General features: G+C 41.2%; 1 protein-coding gene across 1 annotated transcript in view; it reads left to right on the top strand.

Moving 5' to 3' along the window:
* Window positions 1–17,881, top strand: part of unc13a (unc-13 homolog A (C. elegans)) — a 45,447-nt gene that overhangs the window by 23,849 nt on the left and 3,717 nt on the right. Inside the window, exons 25-41 of the mRNA XM_051375574.1 lie at window positions 214–348; window positions 1,666–1,799; window positions 2,013–2,098; window positions 3,070–3,196; window positions 3,335–3,431; window positions 4,241–4,384; window positions 4,535–4,612; window positions 4,737–4,814; window positions 5,063–5,151; window positions 5,236–5,382; window positions 5,792–5,915; window positions 10,934–10,990; window positions 11,135–11,215; window positions 11,550–11,697; window positions 12,492–12,548; window positions 16,352–16,444; window positions 17,709–17,868. Of these exons, the coding sequence (XP_051231534.1) occupies window positions 214–348; window positions 1,666–1,799; window positions 2,013–2,098; window positions 3,070–3,196; window positions 3,335–3,431; window positions 4,241–4,384; window positions 4,535–4,612; window positions 4,737–4,814; window positions 5,063–5,151; window positions 5,236–5,382; window positions 5,792–5,915; window positions 10,934–10,990; window positions 11,135–11,215; window positions 11,550–11,697; window positions 12,492–12,548; window positions 16,352–16,444; window positions 17,709–17,868 (1,835 nt within the window). The remainder of the gene's footprint in view (window positions 1–213; window positions 349–1,665; window positions 1,800–2,012; window positions 2,099–3,069; window positions 3,197–3,334; window positions 3,432–4,240; window positions 4,385–4,534; window positions 4,613–4,736; window positions 4,815–5,062; window positions 5,152–5,235; window positions 5,383–5,791; window positions 5,916–10,933; window positions 10,991–11,134; window positions 11,216–11,549; window positions 11,698–12,491; window positions 12,549–16,351; window positions 16,445–17,708; window positions 17,869–17,881) is intronic.

Genomic DNA, 17,881 nt, shown 5'->3' with positions numbered 1-17,881 from the left:
TTTAATAAAAAAAGCAAAATTCTGTATATTTGGTGTTTAAAATATTCATCTTAAAATTAACCTAGTTTTTGAACTTTAGGCAAGAACCAGATTTTATTTGTAATCAAGATCATCGTGAAAACAATCCTGAAGTTTCCTGAATCTGGTGAATTAATGTCAGCTTGTGCACTCGCCTGGTTTAACTGTCTCTCTCTCTCTTCTGTGTGTGTTCAGGTCCAAGAGCTCCAGTCGCCACCCAGAGCCAGTCAGGTAGTGAAGGATTGTGTCAAAGCCTGTCTCAACTCCACCTACGAGTACATCTTTAATAACTGTCATGAGCTGTACAGCCGCGAGTATCAGACGGATCCGGTAAGAAGCAGCAATTTATTGAATTTCTGTGTAGGTGTGAGTGAATGTCTCATTCTCTCTATCTCTCTCTTAAAATTTCAGTCGGCTTTATTGGCATGACCATAATTAAGTACAATATTGCAAAAGGTCTTATGAGTATGATAATTCCAAGTGTAAGAAAATAAGAGCAACAAATGTTTACATTGCTACATAGTACACTATAAAAAAGGAAAAGCCAACTGTTGCTCAGATTGCCACAATAATCTGCCACTGTAATGTTCAGTGCTAAAGAGTATTGAAGTTTATGTTTAATTTTTTTAATAGATGTTGAATGATTGATGTACTTTTACTTTTCTTTGGTTTTAATTTAGTTCACTCTCTCAGGAGGAACACGTAGGATAAATTACCCAACTCCAAACTCACTATAAGAGTTGACTCTCTAATCATTTAAAACTTGGCCAACAGTTTTCCTCATAAATCATCCTTCACTAATCAGATCACTGGTTCAAAATGATTTTTGAATGTTATTACTGTACCTTCTTAGCATGATTTCTGTATTGTCCTCAGTGTTGTGTGAAATTAACTGTGACACTATTGTGTGTGCTTGTGCATCGTGCGTCTGTGTCCCCATCATCCTCTCAGTCTGGGTACGCCAGGCTCTTCCATCCATCACTCCTGCATTGGATTTCAACAGGGATTTCTAGAACTTGCTTTGAGTCCTCATTAAAGCGCCAGCCCCATTCAGACTCCCTCGTGAATTTCAAACAAGCATTTTTTTCCCCTTTGAATAAAACATTTCATCCTGGGGGACGTTGCTATATTTTGTTGAAATCTCTGCAAGATCATTCTTCACTCTGCAACCCCTGCGGTGCTCTGCATAAGTTTCTTTTTTTTTTTCTAAAGCTGTTTCAAAGAAGTCGTCCAGACAGTTGACATTCTGAGTCTGTTTAAAGCTGTTTGGGCTGTTGTTGAATTAACAACACAGCAAAGATTTCCCTCCCATATGAAGTGTCTCTGTCTCAGACAATAAAAAATCACATTAGTAAAATTCACATTAAGAGTACTAAATGGTTAAATTACTGCACTTCTTTTTGAAGATTGCTGTTGTGGTGATGGTTATCTTATCCAACATATGAGTAGAGGTTTGGTCTATGCATTTTGGTGATTTAGCAGAATACATTTATCTGTCAGGTTGACAGATGTTTCCAGAGGTGCTGATCTTCTCTTCAGATACTGAACAAAGTAAAAAAGTAGGCTAAACTCCCCTAACCAAAGTCTGCGTAGAGTTTTAATGTGACTATAGTTGTGTGACAATGTTATTGTGTTGTGTTTTTCCAGGCCAAACAGGGTGCTGTCCCTCCGGAGGAGCAGGGACCCAGCATCAAGAATCTAGATTTTTGGTCCAAACTCATCACGCTTATCGTCTCCATTATTGAGGAGGACAAGAACTCCTACACTCCCTGCCTAAACCAGTATGTGTCTGTATTCCTCCTATATGTTAAAATGATCATATTTCCTTTTAATGACATTGCAATTTCACACTGATTACTCTATCTCTTCTCCACAGTTTCTCTTAGTACCTCTAAAAGTACACTTTCAGGCTCTTATCTTATTATGCGGTTTCATATATCCTCTCTTCCTAAGTGCATATACAGTAAGCCTTTCTCCCTCTCACCTCCATCAAGATTTCCCCAGGAGCTCAACGTGGGTAAAATCAGTGCTGAAGTGATGTGGAACCTGTTTGCTCAGGATATGAAGTATGCAATGGAGGGTGAGTGCAAGTCAATGAAATACTGAGCCTCTGAACTGACTGAGCTTTGTCAAAGCGCTGAAGACTCTGAAGATAAATGATCAACTATTGGCACTAATGACCGAATACACACAGACACAAAACAGGATGAAGGAGTTCAGCTGTACCTCAGAATTTAGAGAGTTTCATTGATTTTTTTACTGTTTTCATTGGTATAGTTATAACTACAGTAAGAGGACGAGGTTGTTTTAATTGCCATTCAACTGTACTCCTGTAGGAATGTTTCTCGACTTTATTGTAACTGAACAATCTCAGGCAAACTTACACATTAACATGCAGTAAACCTCTCCAGCTAAAGGTATTGTAAGACTTTTATTACTAAGTATGTGTAAATTTGTGTCAATTGGTCAAATGTATTAGGAGAAGCAGTTTATTAGCCTTAATGGCACCACTGATCCATTAACCTTTATACTGAGGATGACTGATTGTGTCATCTACTGAAGCTCACCGAGTGCAGAATAGTACTCATCATACACAGATCTGAGTTATGGTTGATTTTGTGTTAACCCACGCACACAGCTAACACGTATCAGATGGATATTTTCCATCTGATTTAGTTCAAAAAAAGGTTACAAAATTGACCCTAAATGTCCCTTTTCACAGTTTTTGTTTTTTAGAAATTAAGTTTGTTTTTTTTGTTTTTTTAAATTGTCTGCCTGAACAGTCATACTCAGTTTTTAGGTTTGATTAATACTTGATTCCTGTAACAAAATGAATGATGCAGTTGGTCCACTTTTTTTAATGGTCTTAACTTTGTGATTATGTAACTAAACCATCAATATTTTCAGCAAGTCTGTGAGAATGTGTGTTTGCCACTGGGGTCAACAGATCTGTGGTAATTGAAGGTGAACGTGGCTTTAACATCTGCAGAGAAATCAGCTTTTTAGTCTTTTTTACTAACATGCACTTGTCTGCTTTATTCTTTCTCTCAGAACATGAAAAAAATCGTTTGTGCAAGAGTGCAGATTACATGAACCTGCACTTCAAGGTCAAGTGGCTGTACAACGAGTACTGCAAGGACCTGCCCTTCTTCAAGAGCAGAGTGCCTGAATATCCTGCGTGAGTAGCAACTCGCTCATGTTTTGCTATATTTATCCTGAGAACAAAAAATTGAAATAAAGAAATAAAAATCCTCATCTCATATTATTTGGGTTTCTAGTTTATTATAAATACATATATATTTTCTGCTCTCCCTAGGTGGTTTGAGCCATTTGTCATTCAGTGGCTGGACGAAAACGAGGAAGTGTCTCGGGACTTTCTGCACGGTGCTTTGGAGAGAGACAAAAAAGATGGGGTAAAAGTTTCCAGCCCTTCTTCTCCCTATCTCTCCTTCACTCTGGAAACGCTGAGTCGCTGTTGTTGTTCAGGCAGAATTACTGTAATCCATCCTTTGTACTTCCTCTGTCACGCTCAAAATTATCAGCCAAAGTTTCATCCTCCCTCCTGCTCTGCCTCCCACACTTCCCCCAGCCTCTCCTGCACTCCTCAAAGCTAACAATAGACGCATGGACACAGCGGCACAGACATGGACAAGCAGAAAGTGTGAGGATGTTTCAGTCAAAAGTGCTTCGTCGTATATAAAGCTACCCTTTGGAAGTTTAAAGAAGAGTGGATGAGACGTGGATGTACTCAAGGAGGGAGATAACTCTGTGACAGCAGGATATTGTGAATTAATGGCCTTATTCCAGAGTTTTGACTGCAGGAAAGCTGTCCTCACCTCATTACCCAGACTCCCCCGAGGAGCACCTACACACTCACCTCTAGCCAATTAGAGCCCAGGCGCTAACCAGCAGCCAATTAGAAGGAGACAGACAGGAGCTCCCACCTGTCACCGGATGGCTGTCTAACTGGCTGGATGGCTGGATGGCTCTAGGGGGTCTGAGGCTCTGTACATGTGGTGAAAGATATCAAAGGTCCAGTTTAATATAGCACCTAATGGTCCCTCTGTGTGCTCTTAGATGCCCTGAGGTCACATCTTGCTAGCATCCCTTGAATCCCAGCTTCTCAATCTGCTACCCCTACTGATCCATAATTACGTATGCCTTTTTCCCTTTATTGTATTCCCAGTTTTTAATCTTCTCGCACACCGTTTCTGCCCTACAGTTCCAGGTCACATCAGAACACGCTCTGTTCTCCTGCTCGGTGGTGGACGTGTTTTCTCAGCTCAACCAGAGCTTTGAGATCATCAGGAAGCTAGAGTGTCCAGATCCGCAGATCGTAGGACACTACATGAAGCGATTTGCAAAGGTAGTAAAATTGTAATTTGCAGTCAAATCACACTTTATAAACAACAAATGGGTCTTTAAAAGTACTTTTTTATTACAAGTAACAATATAGTTCTTAAATTCTGAAACTGACGATTTATGACCTGTTGCTCTTTCATGTTTCTCTCTCCAGACCATCAGCAATGTACTTCTCTCCTACGCTGATATCATTTCCAAGTTGTTTGCCAACTACGTCACCATGGAGAAAGTGGTGAGTGGTCGAAGACTTGATGGAGACATCTGCACCATCAAGAAGGCTGATCCAGTTGTAAATGTTTTAGAGAGCACTGTTTTGTTTTGTTTTAAACAGACATGTGTCATCTTTCTGTCCTCAGCCCTGCATCCTGATCAACAACATCCAACAGCTGAGAGTTCAGCTGGAGAAGATGTTTGAAGCCATGGGTGGAAAAGATGTGAGTCACTGTCTGTTTTTTTTGTTCCAACTCCCAACCGGTATTGTTCACCAGCTTAGTTTTGTGCAAGTATGTTAGTATTTGGCCGCAGTTGCCTAGTACAGACACTTTTCTTGATCCAAATGTGTCATTTTTGTTGCATAACTGCCCCTGCCCAATCACTCCAACCAGCTCTGTGTGTGTGTGTGTGTGTGTGTGTGTGTGTGTGTGTGTGTGTGTGTGTGTGTGTTTCCATGTATGTACTTCAGCTGTGCGTGGAGGCCAGCGATATCCTGAAAGACCTGCAGGTTAAGCTCAACAATGTTATGGATGATCTCAGCAGGGTCTTTTCTGTCAGGTAGAAACACACTCTGACATTACTGTGATGTATATTTAGACAGACGGACTTCATTAAGCGCTTCTTCCACTTTTCTCTCTGTAGCTTCCAGCCTCACATAGAGGAGAATGTGAAGCAGATGGGAGACATCTTGGCTCAGGTGAAGGGAACCTCAAACGTGGGAAATGCCAGCAGCGTGGCCCAGGATGCTGACAACGTCCTGCAGCCCATCATGGAGTTCCTGGACAGCAAGTGAGGCAGTCTGCCATTTTAAGTGGAGTCTGAAAAAGAGATGGTTCAGCTTTGGGAACATTTCGTTATTTTACCTACTGTCCCACTGTTTCTGTCTCAGTGTGTAAAGTTGCAGCCAAGGAGGAGTTAGACCACACACAGATTTATGTAATTCCCCTACTTCTAAGAGGAATTTCTTAATGAATGGATTGTGTCAAGCTAATATTATTACTCAACAGTCAAACTGCTATAATACATACAACAAGAACATAACAAAAATTAAGAAAAGCATCCATGAGGCAAGCAGGTGGTTCGAGCAACCATCCATTTTTCCGTTTTCTTCTTCAGGGAAACAGCATTTGCCTCCTTCTGCTGCTTATTGTCCACCACCACCACCCCCCCTTGTTTTCCTGTCTTCCTCTCCTACCAGCCTGACTTTGTTTGCTAAGATCTGCGAGAAGACTGTGCTGAAACGTGTGTTGAAGGAGCTGTGGAAGCTGGTGATGAACACCATGGAGAAGACCATCGTTCTGCCGCCGCTCACAGACCAAACGGTGAGAGCACTCAGACCTACAAATACACACACAGAGGCATACAACCATACAAATACACACAATACACACACTCATTGCTGACTTTGCCTGCTGTACATGCAAGGAGAACAGACATATCACATACACATCACTAGGATCTGTTTTCCGGAAGGCTTACTGATTATTTTAAGTAAGTGTGAATTATAAAGAGATGATGACCACAGCAATAAGGTAGACAAAACATGTAATACACATACACCCACTCATAGATAAACACACCTCCAACTCCCATGGCTGCATCAAAAGAAAAAGGAGGAGGAGGAGGTGGAGAATGAGGAAAGGCAATACAAAGCCAGACATTTTGTGTGTGTTTTGCGATTTAAGATGGTCCTCTTACAAACACAAGATCAAACTGCTTTTGCACCACATCTACATGGCATCCTATCCACGTCTTAACCCCTACACACATTATATTTAACATTGCCCCCAGTGCCTTCATTCATCCAAACAATCAAGATGAAACCCTTTAAAAATTAAAAACTGGGGAAAACTAGGAAAAAAGGAGTGCACCATATCATTCTAACACCAGCTCATGGCTGCTCTCCAGTATGTCAGCCAAAAAATATTTGGAGAGAATCCTGATTTATGAGTAACTCAAAACAGAGTGGCAGAATTATTTTTTTGCCCAAAGGATCTGGCCCACTTCCAAAAAGAATCATACATTTTGGAAAGCAGCCTCTTGTTTTCTTTTGTTTTGGATATATGTGTTCTTATTTGTGTTTGGTTATTAACTAAAGAGCCTCATATCACTGTTAAAACGGTGATGATTAATCTCTGGTTACCATGTACGGCGCTAGCCAGTATCAGCACTACTGGTTCAGCCTCAGTAGCCACAGGCCTGCAGGTTGCTCCTGTCCAATTGAGTTCATCCAAGTAGAAAAAGAAAGAAGATAGTGAGCTCTGAATGTGTGCAAATGCCACATGATCATCTCTAGAATAGCTATTTCCTTTTCATTTGAAGTTGCTATTAAAAGCTAAAAACCCCTATTTGCTATATTCTAAGAAATTTTGGAGCAGTGAAGTTACTTATTGGCTGGCCTACCTGTACTTAGTTCAGGCTTTAGACAGGTATCAATTGGTCCACGTCCCTCCAGCCCTGGGGCCCAAACTTGTGTTTTTTTGACTGATGTGGGGCTCTTTGCAGCTTGACTGACCCTTCTCTCTGGTTGTTGTGATTACTATTACATCCCGCTCCCACCGCTCTCCCTCCACAGATGATTGTAAGTACAGCACTCCTGCGTGTGTGTCTGTCTGTCCGTCCACGGTGGTTGGTTCTCTGCTATATGTGGCTGCGATCTTCCCCTGTTTTTACCCCTCATTACACCCTCTCCCTTCTCACAGCCTCACCTCTCAGATCTGTCCCATCTCTCCTTCATTTCTTCTTTTCTTTTCTTCTGTTCTCTTCTTCCTTTCTTCTTCTTCTTCTTCTTCTTCTTCTTCTTCTTCTTCTTCTTCTTCTTCTTCTTCTTCTTCTCTTTTGTTCTCTCCAACACTGTCTCTCTTTTGAGAATACAGAAGCATGGTGCATTCCTGACTGGTTCTGATAGGTCCCACCCCCCACCCCCCAACAATCTCCACCAATCAATGCCCCCCTCTTCTGCTGTCTCTTCTTCCTGAACACTCTCCTCAAACAGGAAGTGGTACTCCTCTCTTGCGCCTGGTGTTGCCTTGTTTCTTCTCATGCATTGTGTCCTTTTACTGAGACTCTGGTGGGGTGACTCTGATCTCACGGTGGTTTGGTATCTGGTGTCCTGACCCACCACCCCTTTTCCCTCCTTTCTAAACCTCTGCCCTCCCCCCACTGTCCCCACCTGTTTGAACTGTGTCCTGCCCCCCTACCCCCCACCGCCCACTGTGGGTTTGTTGCTTGCATCTGATCTATTTCAACACTGCAGTCTTCTCTCAGTATACTGTACAACACTGTACTGTATGTCTTTGCAGACCTGTCATGTTGGTCTGTCCTGGTTCGATTTAATGTTCTGTTGTTACTATGATGATTGTAATGCTGGTATTATGTCACTGGTCGTGATGCACAGAATGGCTTTTCTTACAAGACGTTATTGGTTTGAACTGATGTTGGTCAAAAAGGGCGCATTCAATGTACTGAGAAGCTTATACAGGACATAACGAAGCGTCTAGTTCAAAATAAGACATTTTAGAATAGTCTATTCTGATTTAAGGTATACTTCATAGTACAAAGGCAAGAAACTGTAGTGACGCACAGAAGTGATGTGCTATTGTTTTTTTCTAATTAACAGAATTGATGTCGGTTTCTTGGTCGGCGTTATCTGTGGCACTTGTTTATTGTTTAACATCAAACGCAACCAGTGGTGGAGGAAGTATTCAGTTCCTTTATTTAAGTGAAAAAAAAAGACCACACTGAAAAAAAATAGTAAATTTCCTGTTCTGAAAATGTTACTCAGAAGTAACTTTGTATTATCACCACTGAGTCACTCAGTTCGGTCATTCTGTCCAAGGTGCCACTGTTTTGCCAAGTTCACATAGAGTTTTAATGTATTATGTGATGTCTTGATTTTTATCTTATCTTCTTTGAAAAGAAAGCTTTGAGATTTTAGGAAATACATTTATTTGCTTTCCTGTCCAGAGTCAGATAGTAAGATTGATACCACTCTCGTGTCTGTGGGCTATATATGGAGCAAGAGCTGATTAGCTGAGGTTGGAAGCGGGGGGGCAGCTAACCTGACTCACACCAAAGTTAAAAAATTTAGAGGTGCTGGTAGATTTTCTTACCTGTGAATAAAGCCAGACTTACTGTTTCCACTCTGCATGCTAAGTTAATCCTCTCCTTGCTCTAGCTCTGTACTTAACGCACAGTTTTAGAGCAGCATCAATCTCCTCATCTTACACTGGGCAAGACGACGAACAAGCATATTTCCCAAAATGTCAAACTATTCCTTTATGATACATTAAAGGGGTATATTTTATGTAATTCTGAGGAAAGGTTGTTTCTTTATGTCATCAAGTTACATTTAGATTTTTACTGTACAATACTCTTTGTTTCCTGTCACTGTTTTTGCTGTAAATAGCATGCAAACTAATTACAAATGTCCTGGCCCCAGTATCACGGGTCCTATATAGCGGTCCTATAATAGCATCCCATACAATAGCACAGTAATGTGAGATTGTCAAAATGGATTTGAACACTATGCAGTGAAAGCAAATGTCACCTGCATATTTCAAAGCACATTTTGTCAGCATCCATTAACTCCTGTCAGCATGTATGATGTTCTTGCTCTGCCAACTGGCAATTTGTTAAACCATATTTCCTTTGTTTTGTGGTAAGGCACAAAATCGCTGTTGTTGCTTTTGGATGGCAAGCAAATTAGCTAACTGAAAGGAGGGGACATCTCTCACAGTGACAAGTATCTTGATTTTATTTTATTTTTTTGTTACATTTTGCAAAGCAACATATGCACTTTTAAATGCGTATTCTCATGTAGCCAATGAGAGTGAAGTCAGACTGCAGGGACTGGCCACTGCTTGAAGTATTAACCACATGCTCTCTTTCCAGGGGAGGCTGAAGAGTGCTTCTCACAGTGATGTAAGGACTAAACCCCTTAAGATCAATGTGTCTTGTCTCTCTCCTCTATGTCTTTTCTCGGTGTCTCCGTCTCTCTCCCTCAGCTCGCCAGTCAAACAAAGCAGTGGAAATATTGATTTTTCACTTTTGTTTTTACCCAACATTCCTCTGTAGTGCTGTTTATATGCTGTGAAATGCTGTAGCAGTAGCCGCCTACACTCCCAGCCTCACCACAGGTTATACACTCTAATCTAAATGTGGACATTTGCGGCTCAAATGCATCACAAACAAGGAGTCAAGGAGTTCGATCGACTCCCAATTTCACTTGGATTTTAAAAAAACAACAGTTTTGTTTCATGATTGCTATCTATGTCGCTGTAACTCACCCAGTAAAAATAAAATAAGGTGTGGTTCAGCTGCAAGTAGCAATGCAAGTCAAAGTGGGTGAGCTTCATGAAGCAAAGCTGCAAGCAAGTAATGGTTGGCACTTGCGTTTTATGATGTATTTTAGCCGCAAAAGCCTGCTTCTGGGGTCAGAAATTTTGCCATAAAGTAGTTATTTTCCTCACAGCAGCTCCTGAAACAAAAGGCACCACTGTCTATCATATTTTCTGTCAGTTTAACATAGCGTAGCAGTGGAGGGTGGCTGCATTACTCTCCCATGGTCGCCTGCCTGAATCTAAAGTATCTGAAACACATAAATAAACACATCACAGTTTCAAGAGTGCACACTATTGTAATATTTCTAATGAATAATGAATCTCTTATGCACAGAAACTCTTGTATGTGTTTTGTTTCATTAAGAAATTATTGTGATGTTTCTTTAGATTATTAAAACTTGAATAAGTTCTAGCCTTGTACAAAGCATGTTTCATGTCTAAAGCTGTAATCAGAGATAGGGTGTGAAGGTGCAGTGGGCAGCACTTAGTGATATATACTCTTGCCAGAGTATTGAATTAGGCTGGACTTCCACCTGCGTACACTTCAGTGTAATTGCATAGCTGCTACGTGTGTGTGTGTGTGTGTGTGTGTGTGTGTGTGTGTGTGTGTGTGTGTGTGTGTGTGTGTCTGCACGTGTGTTCATGAGTGCACGAGAACGTCTTCTTTCTTGCCCTCACTCCGAGCTGAGCCACTTTCCCTTCTCTTTGTACTGAAATGTCTCACTCTGTGTGTGTGTGTGCAGCGGAAAGTGTAGTGTTTTGGAATGAATAAAACACAGATAAGTGTGATAACAACACTTGAAGGAGAAAGTACCTTGACATCTGTAAAGCGGCTTAGAGTGACTGTTTATGAATGTGTGTGTGAGAAACGTCACTGTCCTCTGTGTGACACTAAGCCGTTTACTGCTGCCCTGCATTGTCACGATAATAACAATACTCCCCCTTCTCTCTGCCTTTCTTCTATCCGTCTTCTCTTCCTATCTTTCTGTCTCTTCCAGGGCACTCAGCTCATCTTTAACGCAGCCAAGGAGCTGGGACAGCTGTCCAAGCTGAAGGTACAATATGTTTTTACACCATTAGGCTGTTGGCCGGGCATCAGTGCTTCAGATCAAGACTGATTGCTCACAAAATATGAGACAGGGCATATTAATCAACAGACTGGTCATTTTGTTCTGTGCTTCTGTTGTTGTCATCTTCAGGAGCACATGGTTCGTGAGGAGGCCAAAGCGCTCACACCTAAGCAGTGTGCTGTGATAGAGCTGGCCCTGGACACCATTAAGGTAGAAACAGAGGCATCTACAAGGGCGTGGTGTATAATACCCCAACATATAAGACTTTGTGCTTTTTTGTGGCCTTGACAGCTCTGTGGTTGATGCATTGATACATTTAATTTACAGAAAATGTAATTTAGAATCATGTTTTTTCCATATGTATATGTATGAACACGTGAAGTTACAAGTTACAAGATTATTCAGGGCCTTAAATGGGGTGTTGTTAGTAGATTAGAATTTTTATCAACTCAAAAACTACCATAACTTCTTCTTTAAAAACCTTTTGCTGTAGGAAGTGAGTTAACAGCTGTCTTCTACTTAAGTCTGCCTTTGTGTATGTTAGCAATATTTCCATGCTGGTGGTGTCGGTCTGAAGAAGACGTTCCTGGAGAAGAGTCCTGACCTACAGTCCCTCCACTACGCCCTGTCCCTCTACACGCAGGCTACAGACAAACTCATTAAAACCTTTGTCCAGTCACAGAACGCACAAGGTAACCTAATGATCTTTACTCACTGTGTGACACTCTTCCCTATCTCTGTTTTTGAGAGACTTTCTGATTCTCTTTGTTTACAGTATTTACCTTTGACAAGTGTGAAGTTTATTTCTAATGTTACATTATTACACTCAGTGTTTCCCACTCCTCTGTTGATGTTAGGGTTTCCCAAACGCTGAGCTCTATATCCTGAAAATATATCACATGCTTTGTAGAGCATGAAGTCGAGGATGTAGATGCACAATAATATTTCTCTCTGCTCTGAAATGCTGAGTCTCCTGGTAGCCAGCCTCCAGAAACACAGAGACTATTCTTTACATGATCTGACAGCTATTTGCAATGAAAAAATAAATACACACCCCCTCTTTTCTCTCGCTCTTTGATTCTGTTGCTCAGCCTCCATCCTACCGTCAGATGGCTACATAACAGCCATCATCTTTGTGGAAGCGCTGATTCTGACACACTGTCCCTGAGCACCGCTGGTAGAAATGCCATTTGAGTGGATGGTAGTTTAAAATTTAATTAGCAAAATGCCCTGTGCTTTTTGGAGCATATCTAAGTACATTTTACAGCAGTGAGCTTTGCATGTTGCAGGATTGCACAGCAGATCAGAAGAACTGAGCTGAACAATTTATCTATCAGGATCACTACCATCTCTAGATGCAATACTTATATATGTTGGTCTGTTTTTCTACTCTGTAATTCTTAAATTCAACCTCTGCAAACCTCATATTTCAACGTGTTTCTCCTTTCTCTGTCTACTCCCTCCCTCTGCCCCATCTGTGGGCCAGTGTTCGGCGGGAAGGGGGTGAGGTTCACCACTAGTGAGGATGTTTACCCAGACAAGGGTATGTGGCACTGAGGCTCAGGGCCTGAGACATCCAGGACCACCAGAAAGCCTCCAGACCAAAGCCCAACTCCCTCCACCCTCACTCTCCCCCCATGTGCATCCTCAAAACTCCCCTGCCTGCTCAAACTCATCCCAACAGACAAATGCAATGCACAGACTGAACATACTCCCTCTCTCTTTTTCTCTCTATCTCTGCATTTTTGCACACACACATACTGTACATGCCCACCACAACAATAAGAGCATAGACTTTATGCATTCATGCATGTAATGTACACACTGATGTCTGTACGGAACTGCACTGAATACATACGCCATGGACTGTATGTATGAGCAGACACTAAAAGCATGATGTGCTGACATCAGACAAAAAGAATAGAAATGCATTAAAGTGTGGAGGAATCCTTATCCAGCATGATGTCACTGACAGAGGCCGGAGGGCCGAGCGAGCGTGTGTGCGTGTGTGTGTGTACATGGGCGAGAAGAAGAGCGAGTGACTGAGCAAAACCAATGTGACTGAGTTAGACTGTCCTTAAGGTTGCTGAAGCAGAAACATGTTATCAGAGCGTTGTCTGTCTCCAGCAAGGAAAACCAGAGAGGAAATCCTTTTCCCCGACGTTACCGCCCCTCCCACTGTGTTTGAAATGAAAGATGCTGATGAGGAGGACTAGGAGTATTCTGAAGACGATGATGGCTGTTGGCTCTACTTTGTCTGGGAGGGCTCCCTGTCCTTGCCTGCTCTACCGTCACACACAACCAAAGACAGAGATAGACATACGCACACAGCTCGCCCCCACGTGCAGCGCGGCCCTCCCTGCAGCAATGATGATAAAGGGTGCTCAGCTCATCCCCTCACCACAGATTGAGCCAATCAGAAACAGTCCCTCAGGTCAGGTGGTCTGATTTCTGTCACTTTAGATTAGTATCAAAAGATCTGACTCTTGCTCACAAACATTCACACGGGATGATGCAGCTGTATGCATTCAGCTATTTTAGTTTGTGTATTGACTTCATTTGATGCTGCACCACTGACAATCCCCTCAGATGGACAACAGTGGTATGTAAAATGGTTAAGGCTCCTAAGTATGGAAGCAAAGAAAGACCATAATTACTAGAATTTTATAAGCAGCACCTAATTGTGAAATTTAACACTACACTACTACTTTTAAATCCATCTGTCTGAATTTGTGTGGTCTGATTTGCCCTCTTTGAAATGTCCAAAACCAGATTTTTTTTTTTTTTTTTGGGGGGGTGTCACAAATTCAGAAAGAAAACATTTCAGGGTTTTCAGTTGCATATATATTGCATACAAAGTTAGATTTTTTTTTTTAGACCAGAAAATGAAGAATTTAAGCAACTTGAATATAGTTTTTTGATGCTTGGACTTTATGTCTGACCCCTAAAAGAGTGTTTAAATCAAGTTTTTGAAATTGCAGAACTTACCTTCAGGACATTTAAATGGAATTCAGAAATTTCAAAGTAAAACATTTAATCATTATGCACTCAAGTGACGTTTTCTGCACACATTTACATTTCACATTTAGGTATTCATTTGCTTCTGAAATTTAAATTGTTATGGTGTGTGTTTGCTTCCACAGTGGAAGTATATATAGAAAACAAAGTAGTGTGTCTTTAGCCTTCCCGCCAGCTGCTGGATGTCCTTGACCATAACAAGGATGCAAATTAACTTCCTGCCAAGCAGATTTCACTGGATAGTTTTTCCAACCGTATTAGTGTAGATGATTAGAGCTGACTGAACGAAGCTCAGTGGAATTTATTTTTATGAAGTCTTACTTACTTACACACTGCAGGCTATGAGCTGCATTATTTGTAATTGAAATAACCATGGGTCATTTGTGAATATTCAGTGAGCACTGGTGATGGCAGAATCGCAGTACAAGTTTAGAATGAATGTCTATTCTGGTGAAGATTTGCAATATGGTACTAAATTTGCACGTCTGATTGCTGTGTTGAAGAAGAAAAGCCTGTGTTTTCTTGGCAACATCTTCCTGCCTCCCAGCCAGCAAAGTTTCTTTCTCATCTTTTATGGACGTCCTCCACTGAGTAGACAAGGCCAGATGGATGACTGCTGCTCTCTTTGGTCCTGTTGGCAGCGAGACCAACAATCCCATAATGCTCCCTGGAGAGATGCAGAAAGCTGCATGCCAGGAACACTCTGCCGTCTAACTCCCACAGACACCTTGTTTAGTGGGCGGATGGTTGAAAACACACACACGCAGGCTGCTGGTCGTCGCCACAAAGATACCGTTGACAGAGTGAAGACACTAATTAAAACATTGAAAATTAATGTCCATCTGTCACCGTATCCTTCTGGAGTTGTATGTGGATCTCAACCACTTGTTCACATGCAGCACAAAACCATACAGTGACACCGAGGAAAGATTTGTCCACCATCTCCCTCCCAGACAAGAGTTGGAGCCTAAGTGGAGCCATCACTTTCTTCTTTACCTCAAAACAATCTTACAGCCACAAGAACGGAGCCAAGGACCCCAAGACCTGAACTTGGGTCCAGATCCAGAGCTGAGATATCTTGGATTGGGGGATGGATCGACTTTAATCTATTTGGTGTTTGGGGTTAAAATGCAAAGACACCTTTGACTTTAACCACTTGCTACTAGTTAGGTTAGAATATTACAAGTAAAATTTTAGTCTTGTAGAAAGAAAAAAAAACCCTGAAGAAAAAGAAAAAGGAAGAAACCTAAGGAAGATCAACAGAGGAGAGAACCCTTTTCCAGGATGTACAGACATGCAATATAGTCCTATGTATGAATAGCAATAGTAAAACGACACTGCGGAGGAACATGATGACAATATTAGGTAACAGAGTAAAAACATACTCGAAAAATACGGATCTGGACTTGAACTTGAGTCCTCCAGACACACTTTATGTAGAAAGTTGGATATCAGTTGTGCCATCCTTCACCGACAGATCTGAGAGGCTGAACAGCTTCTCCCTCCGTTAGCTCCTTCCTCTTTCTCGTCCCTCCTCTTACCATGCTTGGGTAAAAGTGTTTACCAAGGAATGGGTGTGTCCACCTGTCTCGATCCATCTGAGCATGTCCTGACCCGATCTATGTTGGGGGAACCACACTGTCAGTTTATCCAGCTTCTCTCCTGTCTTCTTCTCTGCCTCTCACTAACCACCCTGCATCCTAACAGACACCTTGCGTCTATGAGTGGGCACAAATTACCGTCCTCACTGGATCCAAATTATTACCTCTCAGTTCGTTGAATCTGTACAAAGGCTATTCAGTCAGTGTCTAATGATAATGCAGAATGCCTTACTGAAGGAATTAATACAGCTATTTCAGGTCAGTACGAAACTATCCACTGGACTGGAGAGGTGTTTTGCAATTTAGTTCATCAGTAAATGTATTATAGTTATACTGCATTACAGCGACTGGCAGTACTACCTATATTAAAGTGCTTATGCCCACTCATAGCAGCCTTGTCTGATTGTCCACTTCCAGACCACAACATATGCACAAGCAGACCACTATACCTTATTTTAAGTCCTCCTTTTACACAGTGATTAGTATAAAGAAATGTTTGCCATGTCAATATTCCAAAGGTTTATAGTCAAATCCATTTCAATGTGCCGTTTCTAAAAAAATTGAAATGGAATTGGTCTGTAACCTTTCAAAATGAGGAGGAGGATTTGGAATAGAGGGCACAGTGGTTTGTGTCAGTGTTTGGTCTGTGATAGAAGCGCACAGAGTCCATGTTTCCAAATTTAACGACACTAACAATGACCCCCTCGCCCTCTGTCTGTCCTGTCAGGCTCTGGGGTGGACGATGCTGTGGGAGAGGTGTCCATCCATGTTGAGATCTTCACTCACCCCAACACTGGAGAGCACAAGGTCACAGTGAAAGGTAAAGGAAAAGATCTTGTTTTTGGCTTTCAACCATAGCTTATGGCCTTCATAAACATACAGAGTTTGCTCGGTTATTTTGGAGTCCTTAAATTAATTCAATTTCAATTCAATTTTATTTGTATAGCGCAAACTCATAACAGAAGTTATCTCAGGACACTTTTCAAATAGATAGAAATTACTGATGAAGATCGTGTAATAAGGTTGAAAGCTCTGGAAAAAGCTAGTATGATGATCTTGACTTGGATGCCAAATGATCTGTATGTTTGAAATGTAGCAAACAACCTGTTTACATACGTCAAATAAATGTAAACAAATAAGCATCATTGAGATTGCTATTTTGAATTTTTTTTGCTTGTTTAGCCATAAACGTAGGATTGAGACAAACAAAAAATATTCTTCAACACAGTGCAAAAATATAAACCATCAAAATCACAAAGGCGAGAAATTCCAGCCTCAATCCAGCATGTGTGAGTCAGTTTTAATCTAATTTTAACAGAGCTAACACAATTCTGTAATGAGCCAAGAGCCTTTAATAACAGCTAAAATCACCACACAGCTTTAAATAATTTTAGGAGCCGTTTCATGAAGAGAAAGCAGATGAACACATTCACTCATTCTTTTCTTTAAGGACAGTTGAGTAGAAGAAATCCTGTGACTTCAACCAGTAATTTCAACCTACTTTGCTAAACATGCACTGCCTATGAAAAATATACTCTACCGCCCTCACATTTTATTGTTTTACATTGAATTAAGGTAAATTTGTTGTGGCTTTTTAACAATGATCAACAGAAGAAAAAAAAGTTAACTCTTCTTCACACCCTTTAAGTCATCACTGGAGCAGCCAGTCTAATAATTAGTTAAATGGATATTACATGTGTATTGTTGAAGTATACAGTCTATATAAGGGTATAAATGATCACTAAGAAGTCCTGGGGATAGTCTAGCAGAAAAAAATAAATAAATAAATGAGTGAGAGCTTTAAAGTTAGTAATAAATGTCATAATATGAGATAGGCATAAAAGCCAGTGCCAAAGAAAACCTTTGTAATGAAATTAAATCCCAATTCTCAACTTTCACTATCTTACCAAGGAGCTGGATATGAGGCCTGAGGGACAGCCAGTATTTTCTTGTTCTGAATTTTCTCTTCACTCACACTTTTTCTCACTTTTCACACATTTTCTCCACATGAATCTCTCCCTCTCACTCTCTCTCTCTCTCTTTCTCATCCACACCTCTCCACTCTCCTTCCATCTCTGTCTCAGTGGTGGCTGCCAATGACCTGAGGTGGCAGACGCAGGGAATATTCCGGCCATTTGTGGAGGTCTATATCATCGGCCCTCACCTCAGCGACAAGAAGAGGAAGTATGCCACCAAGTCGAAGAACAACAGCTGGGCTCCCAAATACAATGAAACCTTCACTTTGTAAGTAATAACG

The sequence above is a fragment of the Dicentrarchus labrax genome, unplaced genomic scaffold (assembly GCF_905237075.1).
Source record: "Dicentrarchus labrax unplaced genomic scaffold, dlabrax2021, whole genome shotgun sequence".
Classification (NCBI taxonomy): domain Eukaryota; kingdom Metazoa; phylum Chordata; class Actinopteri; family Moronidae; genus Dicentrarchus; species Dicentrarchus labrax.
Note: the sequence above shows the minus strand (reverse complement) of the source record. Positions and strands in the feature narration are given on the sequence as shown.